This window comes from Poecilia reticulata, chromosome 8 (genome assembly GCF_904066995.2).
Source record: "Poecilia reticulata chromosome 8, P_reticulata-male-v2, whole genome shotgun sequence".
Classification (NCBI taxonomy): Eukaryota; Metazoa; Chordata; class Actinopteri; order Cyprinodontiformes; family Poeciliidae; genus Poecilia; species Poecilia reticulata.
In genome coordinates, this window is record NC_088837.1 from 9,946,363 (window position 1) to 9,962,633 (window position 16,271).

The following is a 16,271-nucleotide window of genomic DNA, read 5'->3' on the forward strand; positions in this document are numbered from 1 at the left end:
AAGATTTTATTACATTTAATTAGGTAAATTCTGGTGTTTAGGTTATTTATGTAATTTGATATAAAGAATGCTCTCTTGTTAGCTAAGAACGCCTGAGAAGGAAATTTTTTTCTACCCCTGTCTCATTCTGAAATGGTCTCCTTCTTTGCCCTCAAATAATTTTTCTGCTAAATGTGTTTTTTGTTTTTGATTTTTTTGTTTTTTTACTGAATATGCTTAGGCTTTCTCTCTGGCCATGGAATGAAGATTTGTTGTCAACTACTGAATAATTTAAAACACTGAAGCTACCACATAGAACAGAGCTTTAAAGGAAAACACACAGGCCAAACAAGTCCAAGAAAATCCATGGAATATCCGAATGTCCTAAGATCATTGCAATATTCTTTGTAAATACCGGTCATGATGCTGAGCTCGCCGCCTTTATTTAAAACTCTCAAACACACACATTACGATCGTTCTCTCTCTCTCTCGCTCTCCTGATTTTATTTACTGGTGATTTAATACAATTTCTGCTTTCCGGAGAAAGGTGACTTTTGCTCGGCCGATGATAAACGAGGTCTGACAAAGAAAGTGACTCTGCAGACACTGCAGTTTCTGCAACCTAATGCAATTGATGAGGGAGTGCTCAAAAGTTGGGCTTCGTATTCACTCTGTTTTTAGAAACAATATGAGGCTGTTATTTTTTTCTATGTTTATTTTTTTTTCTCAAAATCTCAGACCAGAGGTTTACTCAAGTCCCACATATTGCATTATGTCTTGTTGAGATCCTGGCTGCGCCAACACTTTCTCTGTAAGCTTGTTGATCACTCACTACTTCTGCTACCTTTTTTTGGTATGATGGGGTCATGTTTTAGGTCATTTCATAACTATTTAGCTTAACACGCCTGGATCAAAATAAATGAAAATGGCTTGCAACACCAAATTTTCAGTAAATGTTGGTGTTGCAAGCCGAAAAATACAATTACTGTATTTTTTGTACCAGTGGTGCAAAAAGTGGGTATGCAACACATGCAATGCATAGGGGCGCAGCACCATAGAGGGCGTCAAAACCCCGTTTGGAGGGGGCGGTGCGCCGATGATGTTTTCCCATACACTTCAGCGCGCCTTACGCTCCTTCACCTCGTGCACATAACGAGGTAAATGTAGCTAGTTTTACCCTTCACGCGTCGTCGACTGGAGGGGAGGAGGGTGTAGAGCGAGCGTATGGTGTTTTTTTTTTTTTTTTCTACGCTCCTTCACCCTGACGTACCTTCCTTCCGGGGGCGCCGGGGTGCCGATTTATGTTTTCGCATCCACCTGAATAATGTGTAGTTGCGCCCCTGTTTCGTACTATAGGCCGCTACTTTTTTCTTACGCTTTGAATCATGCGGCTTCTAGCCCGGTGCGGCTTTTCTGTGGATTTTTTTTCAACCACCAGGGGGCGCTTTAGCGGGAAGTGAATCATTGGAAGTCAAAATTGGAAATCAAAGACGAAAGCGCAAGAAGCACATGCTAGCTGCAGGCATGACAGAGAAATGTTTTCAAACTCATATGATGCAGCTTTTAAGTTGAAGGCTATCGATCTGGCAGTACAGATCAATAGCCGCTGCACGTAAGCTCGGCGTGAACGAATCCATGGGTCGGCGTTGGAGACAGAGGGCTGCGTCCTGAATAGCAGATTTATTAAGGACACTCCCTCTGCTGTGTCCTTGAGAGCAGCGGAGATATCAGCTGCTTGTACGGATCCCGGTGAGGCTTATATGTACTTTTCCAGTTTTTTTAAAGTTTTTTTTATTGTAGGCGCGGCTTATAGTAAGGTGCGCTCTATAGTCCGGAAAATGCGGTAAAATCCGGCATGGATATGAAGTGGCTTGTTGACAGGAGATAAATTGAAACGGGAAGGGATAAAATAGCAATGTGTAGCTATGAAACGCATTTATGAAAAGGTGGATTTGACGTGAAATCTGATGTCAGCAAAGCTTTGGACAAAAGTGTTTTCAGTAGTCAGATTTTCAGAAACATGCAAACTATCTGAAGTTCCACCATTGTGTTATCAATCTATTAAAAATTCATCCATTCTGTGTTAAAAATGTTGCTTTCTCATATTTGATTAACATAAAAGAAAGAGAAATGGTCCAGACTGGTATGAATAATGCATCATAATGTTTTATTTTATTTCCATAGGGACTAGGTTTTATTTTATGCATTAGATAAATGCTCATGTATCTGATTTAAATGAGCTGTATTGAAAACATTGCGTTGTATTCTGCTCCCTTGTTACAAAGCAGAACAGTTCCGAACAGCTGAGTTTTTAAAGAAAAATTATTTTAAGCAATCTTTGTGTGTTTTGGAATAACCACCTAAAATTGTTTTGTGTTTTTTTTCCTGACTCTTCGCCAACATATTGATTTAAAAATTTGACTGTCAAATACTCCACATTCTGTATTTTAATGAGTTAGTAGCCTAAATCAGAAAATAAATAGCTGGTTAATGGTAGCAGCAAAGCTAATTACATTTTATTCAATTAAATCAATTTGTTGAAAAATCTTATAGCTTTTTTCCAGAGAGCATTAAATCTCAGAGTCTTCCACTTTTGGTTTAGACTTTATCAGATTTTTTCCAAAATGTTTCAGATAATTTATCCCACATGTTCAGCAATTACAGAATAAATGCTAATCTTTCCCATTTACTTTGATGTCCGTGTGTCACAACCCGAGTACTATTGCTCGCTGTCGTAGCAACAGAATCGGATGTGTCTTTAATTGTGCTCAGCGCCGCACTGAGCTCAGGGAACAAAAGAAAATAGGGTCAGAACCTTGACTCACTAATGATGCAGTGAAAGGAACGGCTTTGATGCTATTATTTGTGCCTGCAGGCTTGTTTATGGAGAGAGTGTTTGTATCGAGCATCATTTACTGTATCTTTACCTCCAGCGTGGTCATTACTAATTTGGGACAGAGAGGATGGAACGTCTCGTATTGTCTGAATCATTTTCATATTTGTTTGTTTCGCTGGCACATCCACTCCCAGCGTTTATGCTGGGTTTGGTAATGAGGGAGACGGATAATTGAAAAATTTATTTTTAAAGGTAAACTGCGGCAAATTAACATCTGAAAATGATTTTTTTTTTTTTTATGCGGACTTATTTTTGTTGTGGTTTGGGAACAAAAGATATATTAAAATTTGAATAATCAAATCAAAATAATAAGTAAAAATGTCATGTTAATTTTGGGCTTTCAGTGTCTCTTCCATCCCATGCAACAATTTTAGTGTCTAAAACAATTTTAGTGGGCGAAAACTTGAACTAGAAGTTCCATTGTAAACACAGACCATTGTAAAAATTAGAAAAATGTCACTTAAGTTGCAAAACGGTCAACAATCTTTTGGTATCATTCTAGTTGGAGTATTTGACCTCTCCTCTCCTCTTGGTATATTTGGTTGCTTAAATTTAAATTGATACAATCTTTGTCTTATTTTATATGTTCAAATTGTTATTATGGGTATTTGTGTGTACAATTTTAGGAAAGAGTCATATTTACCAATTTATCACATAAAATGAGGAAAAAGTTGAGCGTTGTTGATGCTTCCTTTATGAGCATGTATATATTTAGAACTTGTAGGATAAACTAATACTTTCTTAGACCTTTATTTCCATAATGTGCTTAAAACTCAACAAAAGACCTTCTGCTGAGATTTATTTAAAACTGTACCTCCTTATTGGGTTTCTGTTAAATTCAGAGTATAACATTCTCCTTCTTGCATATTCTTCTTCTTAATGACAACTAAGCTCCGAGGCAGAATCTTCAATCACGAGGCTCGACTTTTGTGAATCCAGCTCCCAGTTTCAATTCAACTTTTTACTCTTGGCTTATACTTTTGTTTTTGATCAAGCTTGCTTGAGTGATCAGTGCCTTAGTTATATGCCGCTAAAGGCATAAAAGCTGGAGTGTACGGTGCAACAACGGCTGCCTTTTCACATTTAGGGTTTACGTCGATGCACGGCTCCATGTAGATCGATTACCAGATGCAGAAACCAGTAACATCTGTGGTTTAATGTTTTTGTGTTCTCCCAACCTGTGGCTGCTTTGAGGCAGATGGACGCTCTTGCAGAGCCTGGTTCTGGTGGAAATTTCATCCTGTTCACTTTCTCAGGATGTGGGATCAAAGTGAAAAATTAATGCTCCCTGGTGTTTTTACTCCTTTGGATAACTTTCCACAAATTGGCTTTTTTATCATATCCTAAAAATTAATTTCATGAAGTTGCATTGTATCTAGATCACATTGAACGTGGACTAAATGTATTACTGTCAGTTGTACTGGATTTGAATTATACTTGTTTATTTCAAAATAAAGTGCCATTGCACACAAATAAACTAAATTGAGCTGAGTTGTGAAAAATGTGTGTGCAAAGTACAACTTATAGTTGACCCTTTGTTCTGTTATGTGTGTTTGTTTTTTTTATCATCATTTTGAATTGCTTTCTGTGTTATTTGTGGCATTTTTCAGTTTTATTGCATCTTGTTTCAGTTCTCAGTGGCCAGGAATCTCGAGGGGTTTTGAGGAAAATCAGCGACATGCTGGAGATGATTATGAAAAGGATGGATGCCTTGTCAAAGTTGGGGAACGCCACTGACACCCACAGGCTGGATGAACTCAGCTTGGCCTTGGACAGGTGAGGTACAACACACGCTGCCGTTAGCAATAGTAGAATAGATGTATTTACTTTGCAACTTACAGTGAAACTGAAGATATCCAAACGTCTTCAAAATGTGAAAACAAATATGTTTAAAGTCAAATCAAAAGGCAAACTTAGTTGGTCTGTTAGTAATTGGAAGACACTTTATGCTGTGAATAGATCCAGTACTAACGCCCTACCTTGTTTACAAAGTATTGCATAATTTCCAATCATATATTTGTAGCTTAATGTCTTCCTATAATATTGACAGTTTGGAGAAGCACAAGCACCATCTGACTCTTTGCTGAAGCGACTTTGATCCGGTTGGTTATAAATTACCAATATTAAAGCAACATTGTGAGCATCATCAATACTAAAAACTGTTAAACAGTCACTTCGTTTGCTGTTATCTGCTAAAAGAGTTTCCACAATGGCAAAAGCAATAAACACAATTAATTCCTAAATGTTTGAAGCAATGGATCAGGAGGATTTTAAACTCCTACATCCGTTTACCTTCCTGTAGCCGCTAGCTGATGCAGTTATGCAAATACTAGTATGTACACAGATGGAAACATCATGTGTAGCTGCAGTTTTCACAGTTTTTCTTTTTTTTTACTTCCTCAAATCCCTGAGGTTACAACTGACATTTTTGTCACTTTGCAGTTTCTTCTTATGTTGAAGGCTTATGAAGTGAAGGCTGCTTTATTTTCTCCACGTTAGTGATTAGTTTCCCCTCTGAAGACTTTCACCTGGTTCTTCACAGTCATGAGCCTCCTGACACATTAACATAACAAGTAATGTACAAAGAGATATTACAGTAACTGATATGGCAATCTCAGGAAACATTGAGTTTGGTAACTGCTGCTGAGTGTGGACTGAAAAATGACATTACCTCACCTGACCTCTGCTTTTTTTTGCGTGTGTGTTTTTTTTTTTAAGTACTTCTCTCCCCACAATGATTTTTACACCCACTGTATAATTTTCTTTGCAGTTTGCCCTGCAGATATCCTCTCGGCCACATACATCTTACAGTTTAATTGGCCTCCCAGGGACTAAACTGGAAATGTTACAGTGACAAAGGCCAAATACCTTTGGAGGGGAAAATAAATCATTGTTTATGGCACAGAGTCGGGTTGATCCGTTAGATTAGAGATGGGAAAACTTTGCTCACTTAAAAAAAAAAAAAACTAATTAAGATTCTTCTCTGCTCTTCCAAAAGCTGCCCTGTTGAACAGACGTAATCTCCAGTGGAAGACTGCATGGCTGCAGTTCCACAGTTTATAGCTGGTCATTAACCTGTGCTGACCTGTTGCAATATCAAGTTAGTTGATAATAAAAAAAGAAGTTTAGCTTCCGCTTGATGTCCAGACTGTGTGTGCGTAACACTTGCGCTTTGGGATTGTGCAGTTATGCATTAAACAGCAGCTAGATTCCTATTCACTATTATACATAAACACAAATGTGCAATGATAATAACACTTCAGCCTCAATGGAAATAGACCTTTATTGCATCTGCAATAATTCCTAAATGTTATTCTCCCGGGTTTGTGTGGTCAAAGCTGTTTAATGAGGAATCTACACCAGATCACTTTCATCCACAGGCATATATATATATATATATATATATATATATATATATTTTTTTTTTTTCATAAATAATTTTCATGTAAAATGTTAACAATGCCCCAAAAGTACAGTTTTCATTACCAGTGAATATTAGCCTGTTTCAGCACAGGAAGTGGTCATCATTAACGTCCTGTGTTGATGAGTTGAGGTTTGAAATTAAAAATGATTTTTTGTTTTACATTCAGTTGCGTTACGTTACACTAAGGGTGTGGAAGTCCTGAAAAAACACTTTTTTTTAAAGACCCATTTTTAAAATCTGACCAAATTTATTTTTTCTCTTGACTTTAAAAGTCATTTTCAAGTTTATTAAAAAAAGAATCAATTTTTTTAAAATAATATATTTGATTTTTTTTCCCCCTCTTGAGATATTATATTTTTTCCTAAATGTGAGAATACAAAATGAGTGAGTAAAACTTGATTAGTCGGTTTTCTGTTGAGTATTTTTGACTGTAAGAAACTTTTTTTTTTCATTTCTACAGCAAACAACCTACAGAGTGGAAAATAAACATGTTTATTTCAAGTCTTTTCATTTATTTATATATTTTTGCTTGGCTTAGGCTCTTAAGAGTAAGTGGGGGGGAAAATACTCAATGTGTCGAGTTAATTTTCACGATTCAGCAGCAACAGAATAAAATGAAACCCTTTATTTCCACACACGATTTGTTGGTAAATCATTCCATTAGTCTGAGTTTGCACATAGATGACCAGCTGAATTCCTGCTCCTCCGAGCTTAGCTTTTATAAAGGCTGCTGCCTCATACTCGCTCCGTCCTCCCTGAATTTAATGTTGCTCCAAAGGAGAGAGTTTTCTAAGATAATCTAGATCTGTATCTTGACTTCAAGACTTCCAGTGGTTTCCCAACATTTCCAAAATGCAACATGTTTACATAAAAAAAGGCTGTTGGCATAAAAGCATAAAAAAGATTTACATTGTTTCCCTAAACCCTGGGTTCCTGTTATCTGCTAAAAATATATCTTGCTCCTACTCACTGACTTTACAGCCTGAATAAAATGCTCATATTTCTATTTTTAAATAGCTAAAAAAAAAGAAAATAAATACCAATTTGGCATTCATTATTGATAAAAAACAAAAAGTCAGGTCCAACACTTAGTTTTTTTCTTCCTTTAAAGATGTTACAGATTGTGATCTGAGGTTGGAGTATAAGGCGGCAGCATGAGTCACATTTCAAACCCAGACCTATTCTGTTTGTGCTCTCAGCTTAATTAATCACTTCCTGATTACTATGCCAGCAGATTCCAGGCTACAGTGGTCGAGTCAAATTAATTAATATTCGCCTGCTACATATTGTCTTCAGACACATTCCCTCCAACGAACCTAATTAAAAATTCCGATTTACCCGACTATCTAAATTAACAAATCATCCACATTTCAAGCGCCAAGTTCTTCATGGTAGGCATTTCCTCGTCTGTTTTTGCCCCTTCAGAGCCGAAACACCCGGACACGGATGGACCCCGTAGGCTTTTACTTCCAGAGCGGACAGTAAAGACGGTGTGTGTGATTTGTAATTCCTCGTGTGCTTTTGTGTGTCCATGTGTGACCTCGTCGATCAGGATTCAGCCGATGGGGCTGGTGGAGCGGATCCAGGCCATAGCCCAGAACATGTCCGACATGGCGCTGCGGGTGGAGCAGATCCTGCAGCGCAGCGTGGCCAACAGCCGAGGTACAGCTTTAAAAACACGCATGGGTGCACATACTAGAGGACGCAGAGAGAATATCAAACGCAGCCACAACCCGTCTGATAAACACGCCTGTCAGTCGGCGGCACATCCGCTCTGAATCTGGGCCTGCGCTTTAAGGCTAAGCGATCTCAACCTGAGCGCTTCAATACATGCTGGTTGATTATACCATCTATGATGGTCATTATTTACTGAACATCCTCTGTTCAGGCAGCAGTGTTGCTGCCATATCGCACAGTAAGCTGCCTTCTGCAGCACTTTCAGATCCCAAAGACGAACAGCCGTCTTGTTAATCAGGTCCGGGTTATGTCGGTTTCATTAATAGCCCTCATTCCCAGCTACTTTATAGTGCATAAAATAGAAATCAGGCGGCGTGATTGAATTCATGATTAAATCCCCCCCCCCTTCTCCACTTTGTATCCTCACCCTGCACTTGACTGAACACAATTTAACACACAGTCATTAAAATGTGTCAGATCATTTCTCTCTCTGTGTGTCTGATGCCATTAAAACAAAACAGGCGGTGAACCTGGCTGCGTTTTTTTTTTTTTTTGACAAAGAAGCGAGGTGGCGCTTTTGGCGACGAGAAATCTGTCGTTATCGTGCTAATCAGATGGACCGACTGGCAAGTATTTGTCTGTGATTGTGCTGTTTTAAGGCTTCGTAAGAAGCCGGCGGAGGAGCCGCGACCGCTCCTTAATTAAATGTACTCGCGCTGCGCTTCATGAAAAGAAAAAAATCGAGGATAGGAGGCGAGAGGTTAACGCAGAGAGAGGAGGGAAGAATAGGTTTAGTCATCGACAAAAGTAGGGAAAGAGGATGTGAAGAGAGGAATAAGGAGGCAGGAAAGAAGAGAAGTTTTTTTTTTTCGGTGAGTCACTCTAATGTGAACTATGTACAGAAAATAATGTGGATTTGGACATCCTTGGTCAATCTGGAATGGAGCTTGTTATCTGGACTCATTCTCCAAATTATCTTTGCTTTCCCTCATGGCTGATGATGCATTATTGATACCAAAAACAGGAAGTTGTCACCTGAATTTACCTTCAATTCTTGCAGTGATTAATAATAAACTGGCAAGTTTCTCCTTCTTTTTTTCAGTTCTTTTTTACCTCCTAAAGGTAAAGGATTCTTGGAAATAAGAGTTTTAAAAGAGTATGTAATACTCTGAATCTTTCAATATTAATGCAAAATTCTCACAAAAGTACCGTATTTTCTGCACTATAAGGAACACCGGATTATAAGGCGCACCTTCAATGAATGGCCTATTTTAAAACTTTTTTCATATATAAGGCGCATAGAATAGATGTTACAGTTAGGGTTTCCACCCGTCCCGTATTGAACCGGGATGCGATTTGTTCCATACTCTACAAATGTGGATGTGTAATAATAAAGAAGTGGTCCCCGAGTACTTTATATAGTAGTCTGCCCCAGTCATTGTTTCACTCACGGTGTTGGTGTTGCGATATTTTGCCCAACTGCTTTCTGGGTAACACAGACCAACCGACACGCTGCCGCTGCAGTCTCTATCTCTCTTCCCCCGACTCCCCAGGTTTTAAGTGTATAGGGGCTGGTCCCTTGGCAACCCAGGTCGAAGCACCCCGGATGAATATCTAAAGCCACTTTGTTGACATAAAGAATGTCAACAAAACAGTCCGACTCTGGTCGGCGAGGAGAGCCTTCCGCCACTGGGCCGTGCGCGAACTGGGCCCAGTTTGCGCACATCATGTTCCTGAAGAACGTGGTGCCAAATGACCTGCAGACGACCTGGATTCTAGACGGTCAGTAGGCAGATAGGTCAGTCAAACTTTATTAACAAACCAGCATTCTGACAACTATCCCAGCATGCACCGCATGCTTCTTCTTCTAAGGGCGAAAATGAAGTCAGCGGCTGCTTACCGTAGTTGCTAGACGTGTTGTGGCTCAGTATTGGTATATATTTAAGGCGCACCAGATTATAAGGCGCACTGTCGGCTTTTGAGGAAATTGAAGGTTTTTAGGTGCACCTTATAGTGTGGAAAATACGGTATGTCTTTTTTAGTGGATTTATTTTTACTTTTGTATAAAATTGTATTCTATTTTGAAAAGTGTGGAGTGATCTTGTGTTTCTGCTGGTGAACAGCAATCTGCAAGTTTAACCACAGGTTCTAATTTGGATTTAGGGCTGAGCTTTGACTAGGCCAGTCCAATGTGTTTACATGTTTTCCCTGAAACCACTTGGGTGTTGCTTTAGTTGCAAGTTCTGGGTCATTGTCCTGTTAGAAAGTGATCCTCCCAGTCTCAGATGACTGATGGACTTAAATAGGTTTTTCTCAGAAATACCCATGAATTTGGCACCATCCATTCTCCCCTCAATTCAAACCAGTGTCCCAGTCCCTGCTGGTCTTTTTTGAGTGATGAGGGGTGTTGATTTTGTGCCAGACAGAGTAGTTTTCTTATTGGCTGAAGAGTTCGATTTTGGCCTTATTTGACCAAAAGCACCTTCAGGGTTACCTTTTCTTCTCTGTGCTGTCTCTCTGATTAATGCCCTCCTCACCCGATGTGAAAGTTTTGGTGGGCGGGGCTCTGTTGGCAGATTTGTTGTGGTATGATATTCTTTCCATTTGATGGTAACAGATTTAGTGGCGCTCTGGGGGATTGTCAGGGATTCCGACACCCCACACCAAAAACCTGCAGCTGTAGTTGCAGAGGAAAGTGGTCCAATGAATGATCGGCTCTGGAGGCTGAATACAAATGCAGGCCCCACTTTTAACATTTGTATTTGTAGAAACTTTTTTTTCGGAACACGGCACAAAGAAGCAACAATTCAGTTCAAAGTGTTTTCCTTCTCACAAATACACACTAAATGTTGGTCTGTCCCTTAAAATACATTGACTTTTGTGAATACAATTTGAAAAATTAAAAGTTTCATTAGATTCCAATGCTTTTGCAAGCCACTGAAAACCAATATAACTCTATATAATGTCAGTCAACTTATGTGTGTTGTGAATCTTAATACAGACTTCCATACAAAGCTCCGTAGGGACCCTTGACCTATATTCTGCTATATCACTGTTCAGATTCGGAGTCTAAAAGCTGAACGCGATTTATCCCATCTCAATCAATCTTTGTTTCTGCAGCTTTATTGTTTAAATGAAGCTGAAGAAGCTGCACACCAGCTTGTACTCTCACCAATCTTTCACAAAGGCTGGTCTTGCGCCACTAAAGTTCATTCTTCAATTCACTTTTTATATCTTCAATTCACTTTTTATATCTTCAATTCACTTTTTATATCTTATCACTTTATGTACAGAAACTGCATAGTATTTTATTTAGATTTTTTTTTTAAGTGTGAACTTTAAATGTGCATTATGTGAAGACACAGCATTAACTAGCATGAATAAAAGAGATATCCTTTAAAGAAGATCAACCACACAGGAATTAATTTGAACTAAAAGCTCAAGTAGCCAGCAGGGAGTTGACTAAAATACTCTTAGGCCACTTAAAGAAAAATGTTGTGATGACAAAAATAAAAAGTTTAAACTTAGGAGCAACAATCCCAAACCAGTGAGTGAGTATTGCCTCAAAAACAGGTTCCTAGCATTCTGATGTTGTAATAGCATACTTAAACTGTGTTTTACTGCTGCAATGCCCTGCAGGTTTGTTGGCTTGGTAGGGAATATGAATGCATAAAGAACAGTCTAAGTCTAGCCAGAAAAAGAAATGAAGAAAAATGACAAAAGTGTACGTAGAATCTAAAAACATCTACACATCAGAAGATAAAATATAACATAAAACAGGTCTGAGTAAAGATTTGCTTTTGTGTTGTAAGATAATATTCTCTGTATTGATGAGGGAGAAAAAAAATCAAAGTGGAAATTCATTTTACTGTGATGCTAAAACATAAAATCTGGAAACTTTTATTGCCCTGTATTTGCTGTCATCGTAAAACGCTAAACAAGAGGGACAAAAATCCATCTTGGTTAATTAGCGTTATTTCGAGTCGAGCAGAAACTCCTAGAATGAGCCCTGCTTGCTGCCAGGAAAGTGACAGCAGAAAATGCTACTAAAGAAGACTTTTTATCGTTGCATTTTCTCATCAACACAGTTGTCAAAGCAACATTTCCGTTTCGTGGTCACCGTCCTGTCTCGGCATGACCTGAAATGCCACTCATCATAAAACCTGGGGCGAAGAAGCGTCGTCTAAATCTTAGATTTTGCACGAACATTTGAAAATGTCACTTTCAGATAAATCAGTTGCAGTGGAAAAGATTCTGATAGACTTCACCAACAACTAAGTTAAGGTTGACGATATTCATGACATGCTAGCATAGCAAAGACTTTATCTTATAGACTTGGGTGACCCTGATTCAACTCTTTAGATTTCATGCTGCAAATTCATACAAAATGTACATATATAGTTTATTTAGGTAAAATTCTGCTTTTTTTTCTGGCTGACATTATAGCTGCTGTCTCTGTCAGTGACAATCAACAGTGATTACCGATCTTCTTTGAGTTTTCATACTTGAGGTTTTATGATTAAAAGAAGTTCTCACTATGCTCAGGAAAAGGGCTTCAATACAATAACACTGAATGAAGCTGTGGAGATAACACTCATCTGCATTGAAATGACAGTAAATTGAATCACAACAGACTTTTATTTTATTAGACTTAAGTGAAAAAATGCCCTGAAGTAAATACAGTAGGGATTTGAAACTATGCAATTTTATTGAATTGCAATAATTTTAATTAATTTCGTGGTAATTTGATGATTTGATGTAAAAACTATACATCGAGTGAAATCGGCACACACTGTGACAATATAAGAAAGAACCTGAAGCAATTTCAAGCTCCTTGTCCTCAGTTGTGATGAAATTGGAAAGACGCATGGACAAATGCCTTCTGGGTAGGAGTTTGCTTTATGGTCGGATGAGATAAAGATGGAGGTATTTGACCAGAATCACAAACTATCTTTGGCTTTGGAGGACATTTATCTCAACCCCACATCAGAAATGAAAAGTTTTGAAATGCCCATGAAGTTAACCCTATTAAAAATGAATGAACTATGCATAAAAGTTGGGTTTCCCTAAATTCTCATTTTTAAAGATCATTAAAGCAGTGAAGCATGGAAAATCCTTAAGTCTGCATGCTTATCTTTACAGGTAAAGATGGAATCTTTGGATCCTGTGAAACTCCCAAGGATCCCCATTACCCAGACTGCACCAGCAAGATGGATGTAAGCCTTCAGATTTTACTCATCTGCAGCATTTCACACAAGCACTCGTCCCTCACCGACTCACCTTGCTGCAACATAAATTCTTAAAAATGGCCGAATGCGTAACGAAACTGCAAAACTGATATGTCTGACAAGTCTGTTTGACAGCAAGAGAAGGAAGGGAAAAAAAGCTTCATGGACAGACACATTGTTAACTTATCATTCAATGTCCTCAGTGTTTATTAGCAGCTGATAAAGATGCATAAAAAGACATACATTACATATTTTATTGTAGTCACAGTCACACTGAAAAACATAGTTTTTTTCAGGTTATTTGTGAGAGTTATACTTTTTTTTTCTTTTAGATTTTATTTGTTGCTCTGTCTTTAAATGCGTCCAGGTTTAGGTTAGCAGCTACTTTATTGTAGTAATTTTCTGCCTTACTCAAAGGGCTGTCGTCTTGTCTTCCCCATTTTGAAGAGACTGCTGTGTAATTCTGCACTGCACGTATTTCAGATGATGAAATAGAAACACTGCAGAAGAGGAACACTATGTCAGGAGCAAACATGCTCAGCTATAGGATACCTTAATAAATATTTCTTTTATACATACCTGTCTAAAAGAATGTGGCAACTTTCCCAAAGAGCATAGGATAAGATGTTGAATTATTATAAAAGTGAACAATTACTATACAGGTGCATCGCAGTAAATCAAGAGTTTTATTGAAAAGTTTCATTATTTAAGTAGTTCAACTCCAACAAGGGAAACATGGCATATAAAGATAGTTCAGAAATCTGTCTGCTAATTTAAATGATGATGACCTCCAGATAATAAAAAACCCAAATAATTTATCTTAGAATATTTTACATTAGACCTGTAAAAATAAAAAATTGCACACAGAAACGTGGGCTACTGAAAGTTGCCTCTATGTACTGGAGAGTGTATACAATCAATTTTTGCTTGGCACCTATTTTACATAAATTACTGCATCAGTGCAGTGTGGGATGGAGACCATCAGCCTCTGGCGCTGCTGAGTTGTTGAGTTGGCCTACGATGCTTTAGCAGCGAACTTTTGATCATCTGCGTTGTTGTCTCTGATGTCTCGCAGCTTTTTCTTGACAATCACGCATAGATTCTCTATGAAGTTTAGCTCTGGCTAAGTTTTTCCTGGGCAATTAAGTGCAGCGGTGGCCATGTTGTACTTTTTTTGGACTTGATGAAGCACATTAAGTCGACACCAGTGGATAATGCGACTACCTACATCACCACTGACTGAGGAAAACTTTTCTGTGCCTGTCCACACTTCCTCCAAACTACAAGAATTGGATTTCCAAATGAAAAGCAAAATTTTCTTTAGTCTTCGGACTAGTTTTAAGGGGCTATTTCACAGTTTTTTGTGCACCTCTGTCTTACTCAATTTTTCTTTCACTCAACTTTCTGTTAAAGTGCTTTGAATATATCAGCATATGAACAACTAACTTCTTTAGTGATGAACTGCTTTACCTCTACTATGAAGTCAGTGGACTTTAAGTGTTTAGGCCATAACATAACACATCTGTTTTATTGATTTTGCTAATTAACAGAAATAAATGCCTGGAATATGTCACTTTTTGAACTGAATCACAGGAACAAATTGACTTTTTCAATGATTTTTTACATTTACTATAATGCATATTTAGCACATATCTAGTCTGCTATTAAATACTTTCATTTTTTACATCCTTGAGACGAATAATTATCGTCCCTTTCCAGTGGATGCGTTCTCGTTGGACCTCGGACCCCTGTTATGCGTTTTACGGCGTCGACGGCTCCGACTGCTCCTTCCTCATCTACTTAAGCGAGGTGGAGTGGTTCTGCCCCCCGCTGCCCTGGAGGAACCAAACTGCGACACCTACTCTGAAGCCTCTTCCCAAAAGACAGGTACAGCAAAAAAAGAATAAACTTCTAGATCATTAGTTTTATTTCCGCAATAAGACAGCTGGCTGAACGGGAGAAACAAGCAGACCAACGGGCATCATTTAAATTGGAAGCATTCGCCTGCTAATGCAAACACATTTGTTCAGTCCCTGGAAAGAACAAATTAACAGTTGCTACCTCTTTACATGAAATCTGGCTCCACAGCTGAACTAAAGAACATTAACAGTTTGTTTCCGAGCAAATTAGAAGGAGATCCGTGGAAAAGGAATTGAATTATAAGAAAAAAAACAATCTGTTGGTGGATAGGAAACTACAGGCACATGTCTCTACCGAGGTAACGCATGTTACTTTATATTCACCGAATGCTAAGAGCATTTTTGAAAACTTGAAAAGATTCACAATATGCCACAGGATGATTTGTTTAATCCGATTAGACAGTGCAGGAAGGCAGCTGTTTTTCCTCACAGATACCTGGCTGTCACCTCCAGTTTTCACCATCAGCTGATTTTCTGTCTCATTTAATCACCGTATTTTCTGCATCAACAACATGATGCTCTGACCCGACACTGTCACTCCGCGAGGGCCTCCCCAGCTCTCACCTCCATATCCTCCTCCTTGTTTTCCCCCCTCACCGTTACGTACAGCTGCCACGTTGGGAACTGATGTTAATTCCCCTTGAAGCTCCTCTTTCTGCTCTAATTGCTGGCCTGCATCCTCAGGGATGAATCCCAAAGGCTTTCCTTAAGGTGTTCCACGTCTTACTGAGCCGTACACAAGGCACTCTTGGGAACGATGGAAAAACATCTGTGATGGCAGCGTACAATGCCTTCGCAAGAATTTACATTTTCTAATGGAGAACGCGCTTTCGGCACCTATTAGAGGAAATGTTTTCCCTTCACATGGAGATGTTGTGCTGTGATGCAGGACTGACACAAAGGGGGGAAATGTGGACAGGCTATTTATGAGGTAAAACCTGGGATTTCCTCAGGGCTTCCAGCTGGAAAAGCCTTGCCCCAGGGTACAAGCACATAACACAATTTGACATGCTGTCTGCACTGCTGGAGTTTTAACCGCCTCCAATAAAAGAAAATATCTCTCTCAAAGAGAACAGACTCATCCTGTCTCTTCTGTCTTTCCGCGTCCGTTCTGTTCTGCTTTGGGCGTATAGTCTCAAGGCTCCAGC

The 16,271-nt window shown here is 38.8% G+C and overlaps 1 protein-coding gene across 2 annotated transcripts in view; it reads left to right on the plus strand.

The window, feature by feature from the left end:
- Positions 1 to 16,271, plus strand: part of mgat5b (alpha-1,6-mannosylglycoprotein 6-beta-N-acetylglucosaminyltransferase B) — a 73,581-nt gene that overhangs the window by 15,564 nt on the left and 41,746 nt on the right. The window contains exons 3-6 of one of the 2 annotated variants that reach the window (XM_008416650.3): positions 4,507 to 4,651; positions 7,852 to 7,961; positions 13,119 to 13,192; positions 14,924 to 15,091. In XM_008416650.3, the coding sequence (XP_008414872.2) occupies positions 4,507 to 4,651; positions 7,852 to 7,961; positions 13,119 to 13,192; positions 14,924 to 15,091 (497 nt within the window). Of the gene's footprint in view, positions 1 to 4,506; positions 4,652 to 7,851; positions 7,962 to 13,118; positions 13,193 to 14,923; positions 15,092 to 16,271 lie in introns of those variants that run through there. The other variant, XM_008416652.3, reaches the window with a different exon arrangement.